The following is a 24,079-nucleotide window of genomic DNA, read 5'->3' on the forward strand; positions in this document are numbered from 1 at the left end:
ACTGAACTGAAACACAGAAAATGGTTAAAATAGTGAATATCACGTTATGTGTGTGTCACCACAGTAAGAAGAATAAGATTAAAAAAGCATCAAAATATTGAAGAATACGTGAGTGACTACCTTTAAAACTTGGCAGTGGGGAAAGTTTTTTCTAATCATGATTAAAAATCCAGACACATAAAAGTGGTTTGAGGCAAAAATCACCATAAGCAAGTCACAACACCAAGTATAGACTGCGACTGTCTTCCTCATGTACAGAGGGCTCCTAGAAATGTAAAAGAAAAAGACAAACAAAAAGGAGCAAAGGAGAGATTTCCCTAGTGGCCCAGTGGGTAAGACTCCGTGCTCCCAACGCAGGGGGCCGGGGTTCGATCCCTGGTTGGGGAACTAGATCCCACATGCCACAACTAAGAAGTCTGCATGCCGCAACGAAGATCTCGTGTGCCGCAACTAAGACCTGGTGAAGCCAAAATAAATAAATATTAAAAAGGATACGAAGCGATCCTTCATAGAAAAGGACGTCTAAATGACAAACACAGGAAAGATGTTTGTCATAAGAGAAAACACACGTGATAATGGCGTTGCAACGCCATTGCTCATCTGTCAGAATCCAAGAGTCAGACCACTTCCTTTGATGGCAGGGCTGGGCGAATGGGCCCTCAAGTACACTGCTGGTGAGGGCGCAGGAGGGGCATCTGGCAGCTTCTTCCATACTTACCTCGGACCTTACTTGTCCTCTGACCCAGCCATCCCACTCCTGGAAATCTGTGCCACACACGCACCTGGTCAAATGTGAAATTGGGGGTGTACGAGCTCAGCATTGGGGCAGCGGCTATAATAAAGGAAGATGGGAGACCACCAAGCTGTCCTCATCAAGGGACCAGCTAAATAAACTGTGGGACACCTGTATGACAGAGTAGTACACAGCCATGCAAAAGGAATGCAGGAGATCCCCGTACACTGATACTGAAGACCTCGGGGTCTGTTGTAAATGAGAAATCAAGGTGCAGAACTGGGGGTGTGATGTGCTACCTTTAGCGTAAGGAAGGGAGGGTTATAAAAATGTATACTGTCAGTCCTCTGTACCTTTGGGTTCCGTGTCCCGGGATGCAACCAATCTCAGACTGAAAATATTTGCGGGAAAAAATTCTGGAAAGTTCCAAAAAGCAAAAACTCGAGTTTGCAACACACTGGCAACTATTTACATGGCATTTACATTGTATTGTATGTTATAAGTAATCTAGAGATGATTGAAAGTGTATGTGCACAGGTTTCATGCAAATACTGTGTTATTTTATGTAAGGGGCCTGAGCACCCTCAGAGTTTGGTATCCGTGGAGGGCCAGCGACTGTATTCATGTCTGTACCTGCAGAAGGAAGCCTGGGAGGATAAAAAGGAAACTAAGGAAAAGGGTTGCCTTTGGCCGTTGGGGGACGATGGGGCGCGGATAGAAACGAGATTGCTGTGTCAACTTCCTTATGTCATTCCGACTGCCAGACCGTGAAACGTATTAGCTATTCAAAACTACAGAATCAAATTAAAAATGAAATAAAATGGAGGGAACTATGCCGACCTCACAGGACTGGTGTGAGAGTGCAGTTTCTAGATGGCCGTGAAGACCTTCGCACAGCACCGGGTCCCTGGTTGGCCTTAATAAATGGTGCCTTTATGACGGCTTTATGGCAGAGACAGCGCTGCTTACCCAGATGCACTGCTCCTCTTTGCCCTGGGAAGAGCCTTGCGACCATCACGGCCCACGCCTGGGGTAGACAGACCTGCCCATCGCCCAGCTGGGCAGAGCTGGTTCTTAGGAGCCTGGGCCCCCCTCCCGGCACAGGGTCCACCCCGCCCCCTCCTTCCGGAGAGCTGGAGGTCAGGCGTGCCGTGGGCAGACTCAGCGGGCCCTGGCCAAGGTCCAGGGAAACTGAGGGACACTGGGGCCCCGAGATCAATTACTCAGCAGGGAGGTGAGGGGCAGCTCTAGCCGCGAGGGGCTCCCAGCACTTACTACCCCTCAGGATCCTCACAGCTGTCCCCAGAGTCCTGGACCCCAGAAAGGTAGGGGGCTGGAACCTTGGATGGGCCGGACCATGGGGCACCTGCTGCAGGCCCCACCCCTCCACGGGCAGGCCAGTGGGGCTCTCTAGGAACTGAAGGGCTGGTATTGGCACCCCACGCCTGTGACGGGGCTGCCTTTGCGGGGGGATGTTTGCTGACCCAAGAACAAATGACTCCTGCCCTCGGCCCGGCCAGCGGTGCCCTCCCCTTGCCCAGCGCTGACCACGGCTGCCCTTTGAGGATGAGGGGCCTGAGGCTCGGGGAGGAGGGCACTGGCCAGGCAGAGCCCAGGTCCCCTCCTTGGCCTTCCACCATGCCACCAACGCACCTGCTCTCAGGGCCCTGCTGGGCTGCAGCCGTCCCTCCCTCCAGAAAGCTTCCCCAGGGCCAAGGCCCCTCCTGGGAGTGCCTCCTGCAGCCCGGACCTCTGCCGGGGGGCAGGGCTGTGGCAGGGGTTGGGGGGGCGGCTGTGAGCCTGACTGCTCATCCCCTCCTGGCTGCTGGGGTGAAGGAGGTGGTGGGCAGGAGCGGTCTGGAGCCCTGAGTCCTGAAAGGGTCTCCTCCTCCCCTAGCCAAGGGGAAAGGGGCCCCTGGGCATCTCAAATCTAGGAGGGGAGCGAGGGGCCCCGGAGAGGGAAGCAGCAGAGTTTGGCTTCCAAAGGCTCCTCTGTGTGGTCACGTCTGGGCCTGTCTCTGCACCCTTGAACTGGGAATAGGATTGACTTGGAGGATCACATGGGGGGAGGGGAGCTCTTTGTAGAAGGCCAACTGTTCTCAAAGGGAAAGACTCCCGTTATCATGATTATGATTACTGTGTGTTCATGTATTATTAAATAACATAGCCGATTCCCAGTCACAATTTGAGAACAGTTCTGTCAAGATTCCCAACCTCCCTTCCCCCTGCAACCCCCTGCCCGACTGCCGGCGACAGCCGTGTCCTCTGCAAAGCGCCACACCTCCGGGTGGGGTTCCCCCTAATATTTCCAGCCCATCAACTGCCGGCGGCCAGTTGGCGAGGACATACTGGCTGCTCTTGGGGTCTGCAGCCACTCCTCAAACTGGTACTGACGGCTACACAGATGCAACTTGGTCCCATTTTCCAGGCGGGACACCTGAGACCCAGGTGATGGCAAACTTGTGCTCGTGGCCACCAGTGTGTCACTGAACTTGCTCGTTCCCTTGTCTTAGGGCCTGTGAATTACAAAGGGGGGGGCCAGCAGTGACCACGGCTCTGATACCAGGTTCTTACCAGGTACCCTTGGGGCAGGGAGAGCCGAGCTGCGTTCCCTCCCTCACCCCAGGAGACGTGCCTTTTATTCTGCAAATAAATAGCCTTTCCTGCCCTTGGAATTTAGAGACGCTGGAGGGCAGGGGTTCTCATCCAGGATGATTTGGCCTGGGGGACACTTGGCCGAGACAGGACACATTTTTGTATTCTTGGCTGTCACAGCTTGGAGAAGTGACAGAAGACTGTTGCCAGAAGTGCATCTCTCAATAACTGCACTTGACTTTAGGATCCCAAAACAAAATTATTATTATTATTTTTTGCCAAATCGTGCCTTTCCTTCTGGAATCGTAAGTGAACACGACAATGGTACCTGTTTACACGGTGATGTGGATTTTGTTACAGAGAACACAGCAGAGGCTCTCTCACCTGTGAAGCCAATAATGCCTTGTGTATGTGCGATCTGCGGAGAAACGCCTGTAGTTTTCCCTGCAGATGCTGCGGGCTATTTAAGAGGAAATTCTGAATGGTTCTTCCCCCTGTTCTACCAAGAAAAAAATTGCTACTGGCACCTAGTGGGTTGAGGCCAGGGATGCCGCTAAACGTCCTACAATGCACAGGATGGCCCCAGAAAACAAAGAATTATCCGATACAAAATGTTACGGAACTGCTCGGGGGAGATGCAAGTCACCTGTCTCTCCCCACCCGCCCACAACGGCAAGGATATTAACAGCTGCGCTTTGAGTCCTTTTCTGCCCGACACAGGGTGAGGCACTTAGCTGTATTCATTAGCCACCCCCCCCCCGCAACCCCCGCTGAGGAACCCAGCAAGACAGCTTTGTCACCTCCAAGTTAAGGAGGACAGAGGACCACGCCTGGGTATTTGGGTGCAGTGAAGTCGGTCCACGTGACAGGCCTGTGCACAGGTGTCTATTCTGGCCTTATTTGTAACCTCCCCAAACTGAAACAGCCCACGCGTCCACCAACCCGCGGGCACGGGTCGTGACCGGCTGCCGTGGTCAGCAGCGGGCCAATCGCCAAGTCACGATTTCACGACTGTAGCGCCGTGTGCCCCGAGATGGCCCCGGAAACATCATCCTCCAACTAGTGGAGCGAGTGTCCTCTCCCCGGAAACCGGGCCAGGCCTTCGTGACAGCTTTGACCCACAGAGGACGGTGGAAGTGCTGTACCGTCCAGGCAGGTCGGTCATAAAAGGGACTGCTTGGTTTTTCCAAACACCAACCAATCCCGTGACTCTCCGACACCAACGGGGCATCCTACGGCTCGATTCAACTCCACCAGTAACTCCTCTGGGTGAGGGCTCGGTCCCAAGAGGTCCCCCCACAATTTCAGGGGCCTGTTCTGAGCCCCGGGTCCCCAGGCTCCCTCCAGTCTACCTGGCTGACTACAGATTCAGGGGTTCCCATGAACCTGACCTCAGGTTCAATAATTCACTATGTGAACAAAGTACAGAACGTGGGAAATCATTATACTCAGGACAGGTGCACCGCAGAGGCTTCAGCTCAGGAAGAGCGCGATGGACGGGGCACACACGGCAAGGCGTGCGCAGAGCCGGGTTGGGGTGCAGAGCCCCACACCCTCCTGAGGCAGCCGCCCTCCCTGCACACCTTGTGTACGCCAACCCGGACGCTCCTAGGATCTCTCCTTCTAGAGTTTTCATCAAGTATTTTTACGTACACAAGATCGATCCAGCCACCGGCCATTGGCCATTGAACTCCATCTCCAGTGCCCCTCCCCTCCTTGGAGTCAGGGGTGGGTGGGGTGCAGCTGAAAGTTCCGACCCTCTCATCACAGGGTGGGTTCCACCAGCAGCTGGCTAGGGGCCCCATCCTGAGTCGCCTCATTAGCATAAACTCAGGTGTGGTCCGAAGGGGCTTGTTAGGAATAACCAAAGACAGCCCTGTCCCTCAGGAAATTCCAAGGGCTTTGAGCTCTGTGCCAGGAATGCTGGAAGGAGACCAAGCACATTCGTCTTACTATCGTGTTGCCTGGCTCTGTCTCTCAGACCTCCTGACCTGGAAACCCTGTGCCATGCAGTCAGGAAGCCCAAGCCACACGCAGGTGCCACCGCGAAGGTCCCAGCTGCGGCCAGACGAAACGCGGACACCTGCGGCCCACGTCTGCACCTGCCTCTCCCCCCACCATGCACACACACAAGAACCGCCCAGCTGAGCCCAGTTAGCCCTGGACCGGGAGAGATAATAACCCGGGATGTGAATAATCCCTCCCATGACCAACGCAGTCTGGAAGTCACCCACCTGGAGGCTGGGCCTCCTCTCCCTCCATTGGCAGGCGTTTCCTCAGCTTGAGAACGTCATGGTGGGCCAAGACGACCTGGGAACATCTGTCCCTAATTTCAGAGCCAAAGTTCAAACACATGACATGGTATGAGTTTGTGGCGGTGCTTCTCGAAGAAAAGTGTCGCCGGGGAAAAGTGGGACTGGGATGTGTGTTAGAATCTCTGGGACTTTTATTTATGTATGTATTTGCTTTTAAGAAAAGTGCATGGGGGCTTCCCTGGTGGCACAGTGGTTAAGAATGTGCCTGCCAATGCAGGGGACACGGGTTCGAGCCCTGGTCCGGGAAGATCCCACATGCCGCAGAGCAACTAAGCCCATGCGCCACAACTCCTGAGCCTGTGCTCTAGAGCCTGCGGGCCACAACTACTGGAGCCCATGGGCCTAGAGCCCGTGCTCCGCAACAAGAGAAGCCACCACAATGAGAAGCCCGTGCACCACAAGGAAGAGTAGCCCCCGCTCACCGCAACTAGAGAAAGCCCGCCTGCAGCAACGAAAACCCAACGCAGACAAAAATTAATAAATAAATAAATAAATTTCTTTTTAAAAAAGTGCTTGAGGGTGTTTTTCTGATTTCAAACCTAATATATGCTCTTTGCAGGAAACTTGACAAACGCAAACAAGGAAACTAAATCCTGCATAGCCACCCCACTGGCGGTGCTGGGGAGATTTTGAGGGTGTGTCGGGACAGTGAGACGTAAGAGGTGAAATCCGGGCTGCCCCGGACAGGCCGGAGGGATGCAGTCATTGTCGCGGTGCCCTCCAGCCCGCTGCAGCAGCCTTAGGATGGGAGAGAACGCGGGGCTGGGCCTGGGGGTCCCTACTCCTTAGTCCCCTTGCACTGGTTCTCCAACTGTGCTCCCTGGAACCCCAGGGTTCTGCACCCCCGCGCCCCCATTCAGGGGCAGCTGGCTCCTCTGTGCCCTGCTCTCTGTGGGTGCCACGAGCCTCCTGCCCCCTCGCGGTCTCTGGAAGGCGTGGAAACAGCGTGTCCCGAGGTGGACTGTGTGCCGAGGTGGATCTGCTTTGCAGCAGAAGTGGGCCCTGGGCTCAGCCTCGTCCCGGGAGGGCCAGCCTGGTCCTGGGGGCCTGGGTGCTCGGGTGGGGGGACTGCTGAACTCCGCAGAGTGTGCCAGGCCTCCGGCCCTCACTGGACGAGGGGGGCAAAGCAGCGACACTGCTGGGGCCTGGCAGGAAGCGCGCCCTCTGCGCCATGCATGGGGCGGGGGGCGGGCTGCACCCCAGGCCTGCTTCCTCAGCTCCACTTCCCCAAGCGAGAAACCGAGGCCTCGGGGCCTCCCCGGGTGGGAGGCGGGGAGCCCCTCCCTGCTCGGCAGGCTTCCTGCTCCCATGTGCTCCCTTCCCGGGGCAGGGACTCCTTTCCTCGGGAGCCAGCCCGTTCTATTTTCAGACAATTGTTGGAAAGCGCTTCCCCACCTCCGGCCAGAGGCGGCCCCTGGGGCTTCCGCTCCCGGCCAGGATCTGCCCGGCACAGTCGCAGCTCTTGGCCCCCAGAGCCGGCTTCAGGCCAGGGGCGCCCGGGGCACCCGTCTTCCCGGCCCGGCCCCCCTGCAGCGGCATCACATGGGCAGATTCCAGGGCTACGCGCTCTGGACAGGACTGTTCATTCCCGGAGGAAATTCCCGAACGCTCCACGTGAGAGCAGATGGGCACCCGCTGCCCCTGCCCAGCCGCGGGTGTCTGAGTCCCCACAAACACTGACTCATGGCTTCGAAACCCAGTCACCAGGCTGACGGGGCTTCCAGTGCGGGTGAGGCAGTTTCTAAATTTAGGAGACCAGGTAGCTGGGAGCCGAGCAGCCCCCGCCCCTCTGTGGCCGCTCCAGGGGGTACCCAGATCCCACTCCCCCCACCGTGAGTGCTGGGAAGGGCCGGGCCTGGCTGGGCTGGGGACCCCTGACCCGGGCAAGGAGACCTAAGCCCGGAGACACCGCCCGGGCTGGAGCCCAGCTTGGGGCCCAGGTCCCCAGCCGGGAGCAGCTGCTTCCTGCCCAGAGGCCGTTAGACACACACAGCTGCAGCCCTGCCCTCCGCACCGCCCCCCCCCCGGGGGCCTGGGCTGGTCCCTCTCACTTCTGACCCCCACCTGCGGCAACCCCAGCCCTGGCGCCGGTGGGTTCCTTCCCCCCATGGAGCCACGGGGGGCCCGGCAGACGTGCGAGCCCCTCACGCAGTCGCTAGGTCCGGAGCCTGGGGGGCAAGGCTCTTGCGTGGCCCCAGGTCACAGTACAGATGACCTGGGACTGCAGGGGTCAGAGGCCTGGGCTTGCCCGCCGGACGTGTCCCTCCAGGCTGAACCCAGCTCCCGACCATGGTGGCTTCTCTGCTTAGGGTCTCCCTCTGCTCCGGGGCCTTGCACCCCTGGTCCACTCACCCCGCCCACGATGACTGAGTGTGGCCTGCAGCCCTGCACCGGGCAGGGGACACACAGGCCAGGTGCTGCTGGGGGCTGAGTCAGGTGGGAAGCAGGCCTTAAAAATGAGACCGGCAGGTAAGTCATAGGATCTCGGGGGCGGCCAGGGTTCTAAAGGGAGCTTTTGGGCGCAGCAGTTCCCATAGGGGGCTGGGCTGTGGTTCTGGGAGCTAGGATGGCAGCACCTGGGCTTCCTGACATAGAAAGGGCCCGAGCAGAGGCCCTGAGACAGGAGCCTGGTGTGTCCCAGAGACGGCGAGAAGGCTGCGGTGCCGGGTGGGATGGAAGGGGGAGCGGCTGGCCACGCAGACCGGGGTCCTGCAGCTGCTGTCGGTGGGAAGGAGGCCCCAAAACACACGCCACCAGGGCCCTCAGAATGGACCTTGTTGGGAAATAGGGTCTTTGTGGCTATAATTTGGGTAAGGATCTCGAGCTGAGATCATCCTGGGTTAGCGTGGCCCTAAATCCACGGAGAGAAAAGGACACATGCAGAGAGGGGAGGCCTGGGAAGTCGGCAGCAGAGACGGAGGACGCGGCCCGAGTTCAGGAGCCTAGGGCCCCCAGGAGCTGGAAGGGGCCGGAGGGACCCTCCCCCAGAGCCTTTGGAGGGAGCGTGGCCCTGGGACACCTGATCTCGATGGCCAGCCTCCAGGACTGTGTGAGGAAATGTCTGTGGTTCTGCCTCCCAGCCTGAGGTGCTTCCCCAGGGAGCTAACGCAGTGGGGTCTCAGGGAGGTCTGGAGACCCTGCATCTTCGGGGAGACTGTGGAACGCAGATTCCTGGGCCCCGCGGGACTCAGAATCCTGGGTGGGCTGCTTGGTGGCCCCTCGCTGCCCCTCTGCAGCGTCTTCCTTTCTCCCGGACCAGGCGTGGTCGATCCTCCGGGTGGACGGGCGGCGTCGTGGGGGACAGTCCTCCGATGCCGCTTGTGCATCTGAGTCCCTGGCCTGCTGCTGCCCCAGAATCTCCCGAGGAAAAGATCCCTCCATCTACCCCTTGACCTCTGACCTCCGTGACCCCGACCCCAGCCTCGGGGCTTGTCCAGAACGTTCAGGCAGGCAGGCAGGCTGCATTCTGCAAGGGCCAGGCGCTGTCCCTTGGGGGCACTGCTCGAGCACAGCCGCACAGGCATGCGAATCGCTGTGGGAAGGTGCCGGCAGGAGAGTGGCCGCCACCTGCCCTGGCAGGGGAACCCCTGAGGACTTCACGGAGGAAGCGACTGAGCTGGGAGGCTGGGTTTGGAAGGAAGAAGAGGTTGTGTCCGGTGAGAAAGAGGATGGAGGAAGCATTCCGGGGAGGACCCGCACCGTAAATGCCAGCCTGGACCATGCCTGTCCCGTCCTGGGACAGAGAGGGAGGCTGGGGCCTGAGCAGCCCCTGCGGGAGGATCCCACAGGGCAAGCACACTGCTCTTCATTCCCTAACGGAAACTTCTTTTTCTGGGACATTCACATAATTGCAAAAATGAACCACACAGAGAGGACGGCTTGCATGGCTGCCCCGCCCATCCCTGTAACCATGGGGACCACTGGGTGTGTTTCGTTCCAGACTTTTCCCACTTTTAGATGGATGTGGTCACTTCCTACATGCTGGTGCACGAATGGCTTCTTTCTCTTCACCACCGATTGGGCTGTTTCATCACAGAAGGGTCCACGTGGTCCTTCTGCAGAAGCTTCTGAGAAGTGTGTTGTCGGGATGCCCCACGGCTGCACTGATCAGTCCAGGTGGCTGGACACTGGATCTCCTAGAAGATCAACCTGGTGCCTACATTTCTGCACAGCTGGGGTCAAATCCTAGGAATGGTGGCTGGGTCAGAGGTTGGGCACAGCTCGCAGAATGGAGCCTCTCATTGGGCGTCCCCCTCCCCATGATGGTCGTGAGTCACACAGCATGGGGGCCGGCGGCGCGCCGCCCGGAGGAAGGCCGGCACTGGGCGGAGTGTCTGCTGGAACCTGGCCCTGGTTTGACGGCTCTCTTTGAAGGTCTTCCTAGAGCTCAGCTGTCTGCAGCAGCCCCAGACCGGCTCCCACTCGCAGGTTTGAAAGGAGGGTCTCTCCAGAGCCACCAGGGGCAGCCTTGATGGGGCAGGTTGGGGAGGCCGCCAGGAGGCTGATGCAGAGGGGGCATTTCTTGACGCATCCACCCAAACGCATCCCCTAGCGGTCCGCCCACCCCGTGTCCCTCCCCCCACCTGTCCTCCCCCCACCTGTCTTCCCCTCTCAGGTGGCGGGTACCATTCTTCACTCACTGAGTGTCACCTCCCCTGCTCCATCCTTCATCTATCCTTCACTCTTTCCATCCTCCCTCTGAGCCATCTATATCAGTTATTCATTCCTGTGTAACAAACAACCTCAAAACTTGGTGGCTTTGAAAAGTAAGAAAGGGAGGGAAGCAAGGCAGTGTTTCAAGAGTCACATCAAAAGAAGGCAGGAACCTGCTGGGTGAGGCCCCCGCTGACCAAACCTCGGACAATCTGAGCATCAAATAAATAGTAAGAGTAAAGGATTATGATCTGCTGAATAGAGAAGCCAAGCGTCCAAACCGATGGGAAAAATAAGTGAGTAAATGGAGAAGACAGGACAGCTCTTCCTGACATTAGAATGCCAGCTCAGGAATGCAGAAGGAATAAGGGAAAGAAGAGCACCTCTTCCCGGTCAGCACCAACATCATCACCACCATCTCCATCACCATCATCCTCATCATCACAAACCACCATCACCATCACCACCATCACCACCATCACCACCATCTCCATCATCAGCATCATCATCACAAACCACCATCACCATCACCACCATCACCATCACCACCATCACCACCATCACCACCATCTCCATCATTAGCATCATCATCACACACCACCATCACCATCACCATCACCATCACCACCATCACCACCATCACCACCATCACCACCACCACCATCGCCACCACCATCAACATCACCACTATCACCACCATCTTCATCACCGTCATCCTCATCATCACAAACCACCATCACCATCACCATCACCATCGCCATCACCACCATCACCATCACCATCACCATCACAATCACCACCATCACCATCACCATCATCACCATCACCACCATCACCATCATCACAATCACCACTATCACCATCAACACCATCGCCACCACCATCATCACCACTATCACCACCATCTCCATCACTGTCATCCTCATCATCACAAACCACCATCACCATCACCACCATCGCCACCACCATCATCACCACCATCATCACCACCATCATCACCACCATCTCCATCACCGTCATCCTCATCATCACAAACCACCATCATCACCATCACCACCACCATCATCACCACCATCATCATCACCATCACCACCATCACCACCACCATCATCACCACCATCATCATCATCACCATCACCACCATCACCATCATCACCATCATCATCACCACCATCACCATCATCACCAACATCATCACCACTATCACCATCACCACCATCACCATCACCATCATTACCATCATCACCACCATCACCATCATCACCATCATCACCATCAGCATCATCACCATCACCATCACCACCATCGCCATCACCGTCATTCTCATCATCACAAACCACCATCGCCATCACCACCATTGCCACCACCATCATCACCATCATCACCACCATCACCACCATCTCCATCACCATCATCCTCATCATCACAAACCACCATTGCCATCACCATCACCACCATCACCACCATCACCACCACCACCATCACCACCACCATCATCACCATCACCATCATCCTCATCATCACAAACCACCATCGCCACCACCATCATCACCATCACCACCACCATCATCATCACCATCGCCACCACCTCCATCACCGTCATCCTCATCATCACAAACCACCATCACCATCACCATCATCACCACCATCACCACCATCTCCATCATTAGCATCATCATCACACACCACCATCACCATCACCACCATCATCATCACCATCACCACCATCACCATCACCACCATCGCTACCACCATCATCATCACTGATTCTGGCTCAAGCCACCCAGGGCGCTGAAACTGAGCTGGTAAAGTTTGAGGGGGAAGAAGACGCTGTCCAGTCTCAAGGCCTGTCCCACTTATCTCTCATGCACTTCTTTGTTACAAAGGCAAAGTGGTAACTTGACAAAGGAGAAATCCAGCAGGCACCACCTTAACCAAGTAATCCAATTAACTTTGCCAGTAATGGGCTTAATTAACATCATGTAGCTCCTGATAAGATGTAGAGAAGAATTCAGCATCACCACGACATTCCTGCCAAAAGTGCATAACCTGGACCTATTCACGAGGCCGCACTGGACAAACCCGAATTGAGGGGAATTCTGCAGAATAGCAGTCCTGGACGAGGAGGCCTGTCAAGGTCGTGAACGACCAAGGAGGACTCAGGGACTGCTGTAGACGAAAGGGTCTCTGGGACGTATGACAACGGAGTGCCCTGCAGGGTCCTGGATGGCCTCCCACCATGGGGTATTATAGGAGCAACTGACAAAATCTTTTTTTAAAAAAAATTTTATTTATTTGGTTGCACCAGGTCTTACTTGTGGTCTTACTCCTTGTTGTGGCTTGCCAGCTCCTTAGTTGCAGCACACAAACTCTTAGTTGCAGCACATGGGATCGCGTTCCCTGACCAAGGGTCAAACCTGGGCCCCCTGCATTGGGAGCATGGAGTCTTACCCGCTGTGCCACGAGGGAAGTCCCGACAAAGTCTTAATAAGGCCTTAGCATAATGAAGAGTATTGTTTTGATGTTAAATTCTTGATTTGATAATTGTACTGTTGTTACATAACAGAATGTCTTATTTTTAGAAAATATACACTCAAGAATTTAGGAGTTAAGGGGACTCTTCTGCAATTCTTAAATAATTCAGAAAAAAAATCCGAACGGAGAGAAATGAATAAATCAAAGATAGTAAGATGTTAACCTTTAGGGTACAGGGTGAGGGATATATGGGAATTCTTTGTACTATTCTTGCAAATTTTCCATAAGTTTGAAATTATGTCCCCCAAAGGTTTTTTAAACCTTAGTGACCTACAATAATAACAATCGCGGTTTTGCTCGTCTGCAATTTGGGCAGGGCTGTCTCTGCTCCACGCTGCGATGGGTGGGAGAGCTTCCAAGATGGCGCGCGATCTTGGCTGGTGGCTGGTGGGGGCTTCAGGGTGGAGAGAGGACGAGGAACACATTCCCGAAGTCGGGCCCTTCTGCACGCCAGGCTGCAGGCAAGCACGGCCTGAGCTCTTGGGCCGAGTCTCAGTGGCTGGAAGTCGGTGAGGCCGCCTGCCCTAAAGCCTCCGGTGGCCTCTGGCTCGCGAGCGTCACGCCCAGACATCACGTCACCCGCTGCAAGTTTTCACCTGGGCCCACCCCCTCCTTCTCCCTTTAAAGCGCAGCGCTTTCTCCCCGCCTCAGTTGTTACTGAGCAAAATCCATTTCACAGCTTTGGCCCACGTCCGGCTTCGGCTTCGTTTGTCTGCGATGCTGCCTTTCTGACGCACTTGCTCTGTGAGGAGCACCTTGCCCTTCGCGCAGGGACCCCGCTCCGCTCTGCAGGGACCCATCAGGGCTGCCCTCGAGGGAGGCTGCCCGCTGCAAGTGGCGGGGTGCAGAGCCCCGGGACGGCATGAAGACCCCCAGTAAGAGGAGGACGCGAGGGTCTGAGCATGGACCCCAAATCCTCTGCCACTGAGCAGACCTGGTGAATATCACCGTGACCCACTGCGCAGGCCGGCAAACTGAGGCTGATGGATGCCCTCCGCGCTGCTCTGATGAGGGCCTGGCCTCATCAGATGCTCTGATGATGCTCTGATGCTCTGATGGCCTCACCTGGGCCCCCGCCCTTCTGCCGGCTTTGCCCGCTCGCGGCTGCTGGGCTCCCTCCTGGACCCCACCAGGGGACCCAGAACCTGCCCTTTTACCCACAAATGGGAGAGGACTCTAAAGTTCCAGCACGTAGGGGTTAGCATCCGAGGCCACCCTTCCTGGCTGTTTGTCCTTGGGCACGTCACTTTCTAAGGTCAGCCTCACCTGCAGGAGGGGGTGACAGCGTCCGCCTCGCCAGGTAGAGATCAGCGGCTGCGAGGCCCCGCCGGCCTCCCGCCGCCAGAGAGCGCTGCAGGCCCCGCGGACCCTCTCGCTTCCTCGCCGTTCCCCCCAACCCCCGCCGCGCTGTTTTGCTGCCGGGTGTTCCGGAAGTCGGGCTCCGAGGGCAGCTTCCGGTTCCGGGGTGGCCGTGGCGGTGGCGGGGAGCCGGTGCGATGGGCCATCGCTAGAAGTGATTGGGCAGCGGCTGCTGGCGAGACAGACCCTCCCGGGGTCCGAGGCGGGGAGGCGGGGTCGCGCGGCCCCTTCGGGAGTGGCTGCGCGTGGCGGGGCTGGCCGTTCGCCCCGAACCCCAACCCCGGACGGTGGATCCGAATGAATGGGCGAACGGTGGACGACTGACTTGCGCTGGTCTTCTCCCGAGTGAGGCGTCGGCAGCGAGCAGCGGCGAAGGGACGGGAACAGAATGAACCGGGCCAAGCCCACCACCGTCCGCAGGCCCAGCGCTGCGGCCAAGCCTTCGGGTGCGCGACCTCTCCCGGCGGCGCGGCTTCGGGGCTTCCGGCCTGGCTCCTCTGTCGGGTCGCGCGGCTTCGTTACTCCGAGCCGAACGCGGTTTCCAGGAATGGGGTCTCGAAGGGCAGCCCTTGGTCCCGGCGGCTCTGGGAGTCGCGAGCCGGGAGGAGGGGGCAGCACAAACAGTGGCTAAAAGCAGGCTGGAGCCAGACTGGCCTCAGCCCCGCGCTTTGCCACTCCAAGCTGTGTGGCCTTGGGCACGTTACTTAACCTCTCTGTGCCTGGCTGTCCTCACCTGTAAAGTGAGAGTAATGCTGCCTGTTCCAGAAACTCGTTGAGGGTTAAGGGGACTGACACTCGTCCACAAGAGGTGGCCTGGTCTGTAGTAAGCTCCGTGTGGCTGGCTGTCGTTGCTCCCGTCATACGGTCCCAGCTCTGCCGTGGACTTGCTGGGTGACTGGTTTCTTGCCTCCCCCAGCCCTTGTTTAATCCCCTCGGAAATCACAGGAGGTTGGAGTTGGTCTCGGACACCCCTTCCACCTCGGCCACTGTGTGAAGGTGCCCGTTTCTCCATGTCTCTTCTCTGCAGGGCACCCTCCTCCAGGAGACTTCATTGCTCTGGGCTCCAAGGGTCAGGCCACTGAATCGAAAGCGGCATCCACCCTGCTGAAGCCTGCCCCTTCCAGCCTGCCCTCGGAGCGCAAGCGGGATGCTGCGGCTGCTCTGGCGGGCGCCTCGGCCCTGACCGGTCTCACCAAGCGCCCGAAACTCTCCTCCACACCCCCTCTGAGTGCCCTGGGACGCCTGGCTGAGGCCGCAGTGGCAGAGAAACGTGCTATCTCTCCCTCGATTAAGGAACCGTCTGTGGTCCCGATTGAAGGTAAAGTCAGCCCCTGACGTACCCCAGAGAATGTAGCCCACGCCTTGTCTGTGCACCAGGGGTTTGGAACGGCCACTTCCGGCTTAGCCCTGTAGGTGGAGTGTAGGTTCTTTGGAGCATGGAGGACAGGAGTCATCTGCAAGTTTGCTTTTCAAAGCACCTCTCGTAAGAGTGCCTTCACCCCACTGTGCTTCAGATTCTGTGACAGCGATGGGAAGTGCTTGTGTTGCTCAGGGCAAGACGGCACAGGAGGTCTGGGGCCCGAATGGGCTGCTGCCACGTAGCGGGAGCAGCGTTGACGGCGTGCATCTCGGTGGCTTTCTCTCTGAAGCAGACAGGGCATGTGCCAGGGCCTCCTGGATTGGAAAGCCTTGTACGGATTTCCATTGTCCCAGCTCCAGAGGCTGATGCACTCCTGGGGGCCGCCAGCGCCTGCCCTCTGGGAACGGGCTCGCTCCACTGTGACAGGCTCTGCTCTGAGCATGGGGGGTACAGGGCAGCGCACCCAGACAGGTGCTGTTCTCGTAGCCTGTGTGTCTCGTGAGGACCCCTCTCCCCCTGGGATAAGGAGGTTTGTGTTGCCTCCTCCTTTCTCCCGGCTCCTGACAATGAAGGCCTTACCTCCCTGCTCTTATTCTCCTAGCTGGAAAGGTCATACGACAGCGTTAAAGACAGATTGTAGCTGATCCACAAGCCCGCTGTTTACACGAAAGCTTTTAATTTTGTGTGCCCCTAACGTTCCCTTACTTTTCTGTACCATCTTTCCGTTGATTATTTCTAGTGGCCCCACGATGCCCTGTAGATCAGGCCTGTTAAACATCACACCAGTCCCAGGTGTTGAGCGTACAGGTGCTCACAGGACAGCCTCCGGAGAGGGAAGGCCCATCAGGGAACCGTAGCGTGAAATTGAGCCTGAAAGGCTGGATGGGATCTTAACAGGCAGTGCAGGCTGTTGGAGGAGAAACCACTGAGGGGAGGCCCGCATCGTGGAGCGGGACCTGTGCTTGGGGAACAGGGCACGCAGTGGCCAGAGCCGAGGCGGAGGACGGGGCTGGAGCAGTGCTTTGGGAGCTGAGTCAGACCCTCGGTTCAGGGCCCTCCCCAGGCGGCTGGTGCCCGTCAGGCCTGGAAGCGCTTGCGGGGCCGAGTCCTGACTCAGGCCACGGCCCTCTGCGCAGCTGGCTGTGCTTCGGTATTGTTTTACCGTTGCGTGACTCCCAGATGGAATACGATTCTGAAGAGCACGTCCAGAACGATAACGTATTTTACAAGCACCTTTAGCAGAACGGAGAAAAGGTTGACTGAGCTACTTATAGCACGTGGTGCTTGGGACATCTCCACGGCCAGGACGTTCCGTAGCTCTGGTCCACGTTTCCTGCCTATTTGTCATTTTCCCCGGCACATAGAAGGCACTCAGGGGCTCCTGTTGAATTCTCTGTCTTCGGTGCAGTTAAGTTAGAAATCAATAACAACACCTCCTTCCATTGTTTGGGTATCTAAAAACACAATCCTAAAAAACCCTTTGGGAAGTGAGAGAATAGGTAGAACGGAACAGTCCCAAACGCAGCGCAGAGCAAACATGGGTTGGAGCCGAAGCCCGGCCGAGAGGGACCCTCAGAGGAGCGGGGACTCAAGTGCGGGCAGGGGCTGTGCCGGAGCTGCGGTTCCCGTCGGAGAAGGAAGGTGGGGGACAGGACGCGCGCAAGGAAGTGAAGAGGAAAGGAGTGGAGAGCAGAGCAGAGGGCAGCTGTGTAGGAAGAGGCTCGAAGCCCCCAGTGGGTTCCTTGTAAAGACAGAGCAGAAAAGCCTCTGCGGGACAGACCCAGGGAGGGATGGCAAAGAAGCGGCCACGACAGAAGAGAAGGAAGGCTGCGGGTGCATTGTGCTGGCTAACTTAAAAGCTTAGAAAACATGTCCAACTTGTAGGAAAGTAGGTGTTGCAAGAACAGATCACCCGGGGGTAGCCGTGTGGGTGTGGCGAGAGGGCCGTGGTGGCACCTGGCTAAGGCCGACCCTTCGTGGTCTTGGTCGTTCCCGCGGGTCGGGACAGCATCTGCCCGGCGTCGGCCTCCTGGGAGACCGGTTCAGCCCTGAGACCCTCGCCGGCCGGTCTTTGGTGGTTGGCCCAGTCAGCCCGTGGCCTGGGGCCCCCGCGAGCCTCTGCTCGGAGCTGCCTGCCTGACAGGGCCCCGTCTCCCCCGCCAGTCCCGCCTGCGGTGCTGCTGGACGAGATCGAGGCGGCCGAGCTGGAGGGCAACGACGACAGGCTGGAGGGAGTGCTGTGCGGGGCCGTGAAGCAGCTGAAGGTCACGCGGGCCAAGCCGGACAGCACCCTGTACCTGAGCCTCATGTACCTGGCCAAGATCAAGCCCAACATCTTCGCCACGGAGGGGGTCATCGAGGTGAGGGCCGGGCGTCCCCTCCTCCGTCCTGGGAAGGGGCAGGTGGAGGCAAGACGGGCCTCCCCGGCCACCACGCCGTCTCTTGCAGGCTCTGTGCAGCCTCCTGCGGCGGGACGCCTCCATCAACTTCAAGGCCAAGGGGAACAGCCTGGTGTCTGTGCTGGCCTGCAGCCTCCTCATGGCCGCGTACGAGGAGGATGAGAACTGGCCCGAGATCTTTGTCAAGGTGAGTGGGCCTCTCCCAGGAGGTCGCTGCTGCGGTGAAGGGGGCAGAGGGCCGTGGGAGGTGGGCTGCACCACTGGAGCCCCGGGGCGAGAGAGGGGCAATTGAACACGTTCTGCCTGGAGGGCTGTGTCTGGCGGCCCAGCTCCTGTCCGCTGGGGCCCTGGGGAAGCACCCGGCTCGCTCGTTCCCGCGGCGCCGCTGGGACGTGGCAGAGGGCAGGCAGGAGGTGCAGGCCTTGTCCTCACAGGTGTACATCGAAGACTCCCTGGGGGAGCGGATCTGGGTGGACAGCCCGCACTGCAAGACCTTTGTGGACAACATCCAGACGGCCTTTAACACCAAGATGCCCCCCAAGAGCGTGCTCCTGCAGGGGGAGGCGGGGCGCAGCGGAGGGGAACTCAGTGCCGGTGAGAGAGGCTGGGCGGCCGGGCCGGGGTTCCCCGCAGGAGGGGCCGGGGCGGTTCGCCTCCCTCCACGGCGCCAGGCACCACCGGGGGCGTGGGTGCCCGAGGGCTGGCTGGGCGCACGTATCCACGAGGCGCTCGTGTGCAGGGAGCAGCCCCCACCCCTCCCTCACCGAGGAGGAGGACAGCCAGACGGAGCTGCTGATCGCGGAGGAGAAGCTCAGCCCCGATCAGGAGGGCCAGCCCATGCCCAGGTAGGTGCGCTGCGCGGCCCCGCCCTGCCAGGCCCCGCCCCCCGGAGAGCCCGCGCGCCCGCCTTCCCGCCCGCCTGCCTTCCCCCCTCTGGCCTAGGTACGAGGAGCTGGCGGAGAGCGTGGAGGAGTACGTCCTCGACGTGCTGCGCGACCAGCTCACGCGGCGGCAGCCCATTGACAACGTCTCGCGGAACCTGCTGCGGCTGCTCGCCTCCACGTGCGGCTACAAGGAGGTGCGGCTGATGGCGGTGCAGAAGCTGGAGCTGTGGCTGCAGAACCCCAAGGTGAGGGCGCCGTGCGCGCGGGGCCCCGCCGGCGGGCCGGCCACGGGGCTGACGCGCTGCCCCCGGCCCGGCCGCCCCGCAGCTGACCCGGCCGGCCCAGGACCTGCTCATGTCCGTGTGCATGAACTGCGGCACGCACGGCCCCGAGGACATGGACGTCATCTCCCACCTGATCAAGATCCGCCTGAAGCCCAAGGTCCTGCTCAACCACTACATGCTCTGCGTCAGGTGCGCCCGGCGGGGGGAAGCGGGGCGGGGGGAAGCGGGGCGGGGGGGCAGGCGGGGGCAGCCCAGCCACTCCGGTGCTCGGCCCGCGTCCAGGGAGCTGCTGAACGCGCACAAGGACAACCTGGGCACCACCATCAAGTTCGTGATCTTCAACGAGCTCTCCAACGCACGGAACCCCAACAACATGCAGACGCTGTACGCCGTGCTGCAGCACAGCTCCGCACTGGCGCCCAAGGTGGGAGCCCGGCGCGCCTCACGCCCGCGCCCCCCGCCCCGCGCCCAGGCTGGAGACGAGGGCACGGCGGCGGCCGGCGTGGCGCCAAGCCGTGTGTGAGAGGCTCGGGGGTGGGGGGCCCAGGGGCCGGGCCTGGGCGTGCAGCGGGAGCTGGCGGGGGCCTCGTCCGGGGGCTCTGGGAAGACCTCCTGCAGCCTGGTGAGGACGGAAGCTGGCGGGCGGCCCCGGCAGCTGCTGGCGCTCTCTGTCCCCCAGTTCCTGGCCATGGTGTTCCAGGACCTGCTGACCAACAAGGACGACTACCTGCGGGCCTCGCGGGCCCTGCTGCGCGAGATCATCAAGCAGACGAAGCACGAGATCAACTTCCAGGCCTTCTGCCTGGGGCTCATGCAGGAGCGCAAGGAGCCCCAGTACCTGGACATGGAGTTCAAGGTGGGCAGCCCCCAGGCCCGCGCGGGCTGCCTAGCGCTCGGGTCCCGCCCAGCGGTTTCCCCTGTGCCGTCTGGAGTGCACCTGGCTGGGATTGGTGCCCCGTGTGCATGGTGGCCCAGCCCGGAGGCAGCGGAGGCTGCATCCTGCGAGGTCCAAGGAGGGACTGGCCGGGTGCCCCCAGGGGAGCCGGTGACCTCGGGGCTGGGTGTGGAGGTGGGCAGAGCTGTAGCCGGCGGGGCTGGGGAGGCCAGGGCACGGCGTGAGCAGCCAGGGCGACGCAGATGGTGCAGAGGGCCGTAGATTTTGGGGTGTTTGGGGGCAGCGGGAGGTGCCGCTGGAGAGCAGGACTTGGGGCCGGGGGTGGAGGGCCTCTTCTCGGGAGGGCAGGCTTCGTCCAGCTCTGTTGTCTGAGCCTCCTCCCTGTGGCCCGACCTGGCCTTGCCGCTGGCCGGTCCTTGGTCCCAAGGCCTCCTTCCGCCCAGCGTCCTCCTGTCCCGGCGGCTCGTGTGCCCAGGGCCTGGGCAAGGGACGCAGACCCCGCTGAGCCGGGCTGTGCTTGCAGGAGCGCTTCGTGGTGCACATCACAGACGTGCTGGCCGTGTCCATGATGCTGGGCATCACGGCCCAGGTGAAGGAGGCCGGCATCGCCTGGGACAAAGGAGAGAAAAAGAGTAAGGCTCCGGGCCTGGCAGTGGTGGGTGCTTCCGTGGCTGCAGGCTGTCCCCGAGGCCCAGGCAGGGGGCGGGAAGGGGCGCCCCCACGGCACAGCTCCTGGAGACCGAGGGAGCTTGTGGAACCTGCTGGTTCCTGTTCCTCCCATGTGGGCTGAGAACACCAGCTCCTGGTCCAGGCCCGTTGTCTGCTTGGATGGTTGGTTCACGTGGGTCCTGGTGCCGCTGTGAAGGCGTTTCGGGCTTGTGGCCCTTGGGCTGGGGTAGGTGGGGAAGCAGGGCGGTGGTGTTTGGGCCAGCCGGCTTTGGGTCGCGGCTGATCCTGGGGAGGCCTGGCTGCACAGGCCACTTAAGCGATTGGCTGGAAGGACACTTGGAACCGAGGGTTTCAGTTCCCCGAGTTGCCCTGGGCCTGTGAGGACGGTCAGGTGTTCACTGAACCTTATCCTAGCCGAGTTCCCCACTCCATCTCAGGTCCGCCTTCCTAACCTGCAGACAGTGCAGGATGCTTGTGCTGCGCCTGGCCTTGAACTAGACCCTCTGGCTGCCGTGCGGGCTCTGTAACTGTCTTGTGTCCGCAGACCTGGAGGTGCTGCGCTCCTTCCAGAACCAGATCGCCGCAATCCAGCGGGACGCCGTCTGGTGGCTGCACACCGTCGTCCCCTCCATCAGCAAGCTGGCCCCCAAGGACTACGTGCACTGGTGCGGCCGCTGCTCTTCTGCGCGGGATGAGCAGCCACTCCCTGGTCTGACCGGTGACGAGCGACAGGGCTCACACATAGGTGGCAGGTCACCGGCTGGCACTAGCCTCTTAGGAACCAGAGGGGCCGGTGGGCAGCAGCCGACCCTTGTGTGGTGTCAGGGCCTCGGGCAGAGCCTTCTCTTACAAGGGGAGGTGGGGTCCCGTCTGACCAGGGTTGGGAGCCCCCTGCTGGGGGCTCTGTCACCTGCCAGCCCCCCAGGCCTTATCGGGGGGTGGCTGGAGGCCCTGCAGAGGCCATGGGGTTGCCGAGCTCCAGAATCGGGCGGCCCCTCTGCACGTGCAGCTTTGCAGCCCGTGGGGGCTGACAGGGTTGGTGGGGGGCCCTGTCTACTCCAACCCTGATGGCTCTCTCCACCCTGCAGCCTTCACAAGGTGCTCTTCACAGAGCAGCCCGAGACCTACTACAAATGGGACAACTGGCCACCCGAGAGTGACCGCAAGTGAGCATGCCTTCCGGCCCTGCGCCACGAGGGCTGCCCAGGCCAGGCTCACTGAAGCAGCCCAGAGACTGTCTGGTCTTGGTCAGGGTCACCGTCCCTGTCCCGCTTCGCACACCCTGTGCCGCTTTTCCCAAGGGTGTGGTGTCTCTGCTACGTCACCTGCAACCCTCCCGGGGACTCAGCCGGTGCCTGTGCCCCGGGACTCCCCAGCTCCCTGTCCCTCCTCGCTTCCAAGCAGCTGCACACGCATGTTTCCTCCCTCAGCCAGTGTCGTGCTCTGTCCCCTGAGCCTGGGGACACCCTGCCCTGTGCTGACAGGCCGCTCCCATCTGTCCCCACTGTGGGCCCGGTCAGCGTGCTCATCTCACACCCGCCTGTGCTCCATGCCCGTCTCGTGTCACAGCTCGGGGGCTGCGGGACGAGGCTGGGCTCCCCTCACATTCCTCCTCGGGATGGCGGGGTGTGGTCCACAGGGGCATCGGGCACAAGTGGCCACGGGGAGGGTGGGCGGCTGCTCCCTCCTCGCCCGCCGTGGGGGTGGGCGGCCCCGTTGGGTTTGGGGTGGGCTCCCGCCAGCCCAGCCTCTCCCTGCTGTGCCCGCAGCTTCTTCCTCCGCCTCTGCTCAGAGGTTCCCATCCTGGAGGACACGCTGATGCGCATCCTGGTCATCGGGCTGTCACGGGAGCTTCCACTGGGCCCCGCCGATGCCATGGAGCTGGCCGACCACCTGGTGAAGCGGGCTGCAGCCGTGCAGGCCGACGGTGAGGGCCTCGGGCTTTGTTCCGCCCCCTGTGGGTGATGGCCTCCTGCCACTGGGCTCCACCCCCGCTGCTGACCTCATGGGCATCGGGCATCAGGCTGCGCGTGTGTCTTGGACGGTAACCTAGTCCTTAGGCTAATTCTGGAGCTCACTCTGGACTTGTGCCCATTCCCGTGTGGTTGAACTTCGTCAGGAGTGTGTGTCTCTCGCGTCTTTAACGGGCCACTGTGGTGGCCTTGTGCAGAGCAGTCCCTGTTCTAGAGCGTACGTGTGTCCCGTTGCCGATGGGCCTGGAGCTGACCCTTCAGTGTGGCGGGGCTCGCTGCCTCCCCGGGGGCTCTGCCCTAGCGCTTCTGCTCCAGAAACGGGCGTGGTCACGTCTCGGCCCTGCCCCGAGCCCAGCTGCGCTGTGCTGTCCCCAGTCCTGCCTGCTCCCCTCCAGCTCGGGTGCCACGTGGTGGAGACGTGCTCCGGCTCCCCAGGCCAGCTCACGCTGGCTGCGTGTCATTGCATCCTGCCCTGTGCCCGTGTCGTCCCCGGCCCCCCCTGCCCCGTCTCCTCGCTCTCTGATGTCCACAGCCTGAGTCTGGGCCTGGACATCCACCGAGTGAGCCGTGTGTGCTTTCTGGGTTTCAGACGTGGAAGTGCTGAAGGTGGAGAGGATCCAGCTGATCGACGCTGTTCTGAACCTGTGCACCTATCATCACCCGGAGAACATCCAGCTCCCGCCTGGGTAAGGCTCCAGGGGCCCGTCCACAGACACCCATGAGGCTGGGCCGCGGCGAACGACCCGAGGCCTGGTTGACTGCCGTCGCCTGGGTCTCTGACCTGCTCACTTTTTGGTCTTTGTCACTTAGATGCTTGTTCCCTGTGTGTGAACACATTCACGGTGTTTTCTAGACAGCATGAGCTCGTGCTCTGTTTCCTGAAGCCGCTTGACTGAGACACGGTTCTCGTTTCTCATATGCTTCACTCATCTGAAGCTTGTGACTTGGTGCTTTCAGTACGTTCGTGGGGTTGTGCAGCCATTGCCAGCCTAACTTTAGAACCACGTCCCCTTAAGGAACCTGTTCCCGCCAACTGTGGCTCCCCGTCCCCCCGCCCCCAAACCCACAGGCCTTAGACCCCACGAATCAACTCTGTCCCTGTGGATTGGACGTTTTCAGACACTTTATGTAAACAGAGTCATAAAGCGCGTGGTCCTGTGTGGCTGGCTCCTTCCACTGAGCGCCACGTGTGCGGGGTCCCTCCGACTTTTAGTTTGCGCCTGTGCTCTGTCCCTCCCTGTGGCCAAGCGCAGGCACTGCGTTTTGTTGATCTGTCTGCTGGTTGACGCCCACTTAGGTTGTTTCCACTGTTGTTAACCATGCTGCTGGCAACTCTACGGATACGTTTCTGTGAGGATGTATGTTTTCAATTCTCGCGAGGATACCCAGGCGTAGAATTGCTGGGTCACGTGTTTAACCTTTTGT

The 24,079-nt window shown here is 59.8% G+C and overlaps 1 protein-coding gene across 5 annotated transcripts in view; it reads left to right on the forward strand.

Annotated features, from left to right (window-relative positions):
* The first annotated feature begins 14,288 nt into the window (after nucleotides 1–14,288).
* The window catches only part of INTS1 (integrator complex subunit 1), a 28,756-nt gene continuing 18,965 nt past the window's right edge, over nucleotides 14,289–24,079 (forward strand). For 3 of the 5 annotated variants that reach the window (XR_009535864.1, XM_060125261.1, XM_060125263.1), the window contains exons 1-15: nucleotides 14,289–14,636; nucleotides 15,218–15,508; nucleotides 17,714–17,910; nucleotides 17,999–18,136; nucleotides 18,384–18,543; nucleotides 18,689–18,793; nucleotides 18,885–19,078; nucleotides 19,161–19,306; nucleotides 19,400–19,541; nucleotides 19,797–19,973; nucleotides 20,536–20,644; nucleotides 21,226–21,346; nucleotides 21,770–21,847; nucleotides 22,451–22,608; nucleotides 23,244–23,340. Coding sequence is in view for 4 of the 5 variants with exons in the window: in XM_060125261.1 (XP_059981244.1) it covers nucleotides 14,579–14,636; nucleotides 15,218–15,508; nucleotides 17,714–17,910; nucleotides 17,999–18,136; nucleotides 18,384–18,543; nucleotides 18,689–18,793; nucleotides 18,885–19,078; nucleotides 19,161–19,306; nucleotides 19,400–19,541; nucleotides 19,797–19,973; nucleotides 20,536–20,644; nucleotides 21,226–21,346; nucleotides 21,770–21,847; nucleotides 22,451–22,608; nucleotides 23,244–23,340 (2,171 nt within the window). In the remaining variant the exon portion in view is untranslated. Of the gene's footprint in view, nucleotides 14,637–15,217; nucleotides 15,509–17,713; nucleotides 17,911–17,998; nucleotides 18,137–18,383; nucleotides 18,544–18,688; nucleotides 18,795–18,884; nucleotides 19,079–19,160; nucleotides 19,307–19,399; nucleotides 19,542–19,796; nucleotides 19,974–20,535; nucleotides 20,645–21,225; nucleotides 21,347–21,769; nucleotides 21,848–22,450; nucleotides 22,609–23,243; nucleotides 23,341–24,079 lie in introns of all 5 variants that reach the window. The other 2 variants (XM_060125262.1, XM_060125264.1) reach the window with 1 other exon arrangement.

Source organism: Lagenorhynchus albirostris, chromosome 15 (genome assembly GCF_949774975.1).
Source record: "Lagenorhynchus albirostris chromosome 15, mLagAlb1.1, whole genome shotgun sequence".
Lineage (NCBI taxonomy): Eukaryota > Metazoa > Chordata > Mammalia > Artiodactyla > Delphinidae > Lagenorhynchus > Lagenorhynchus albirostris.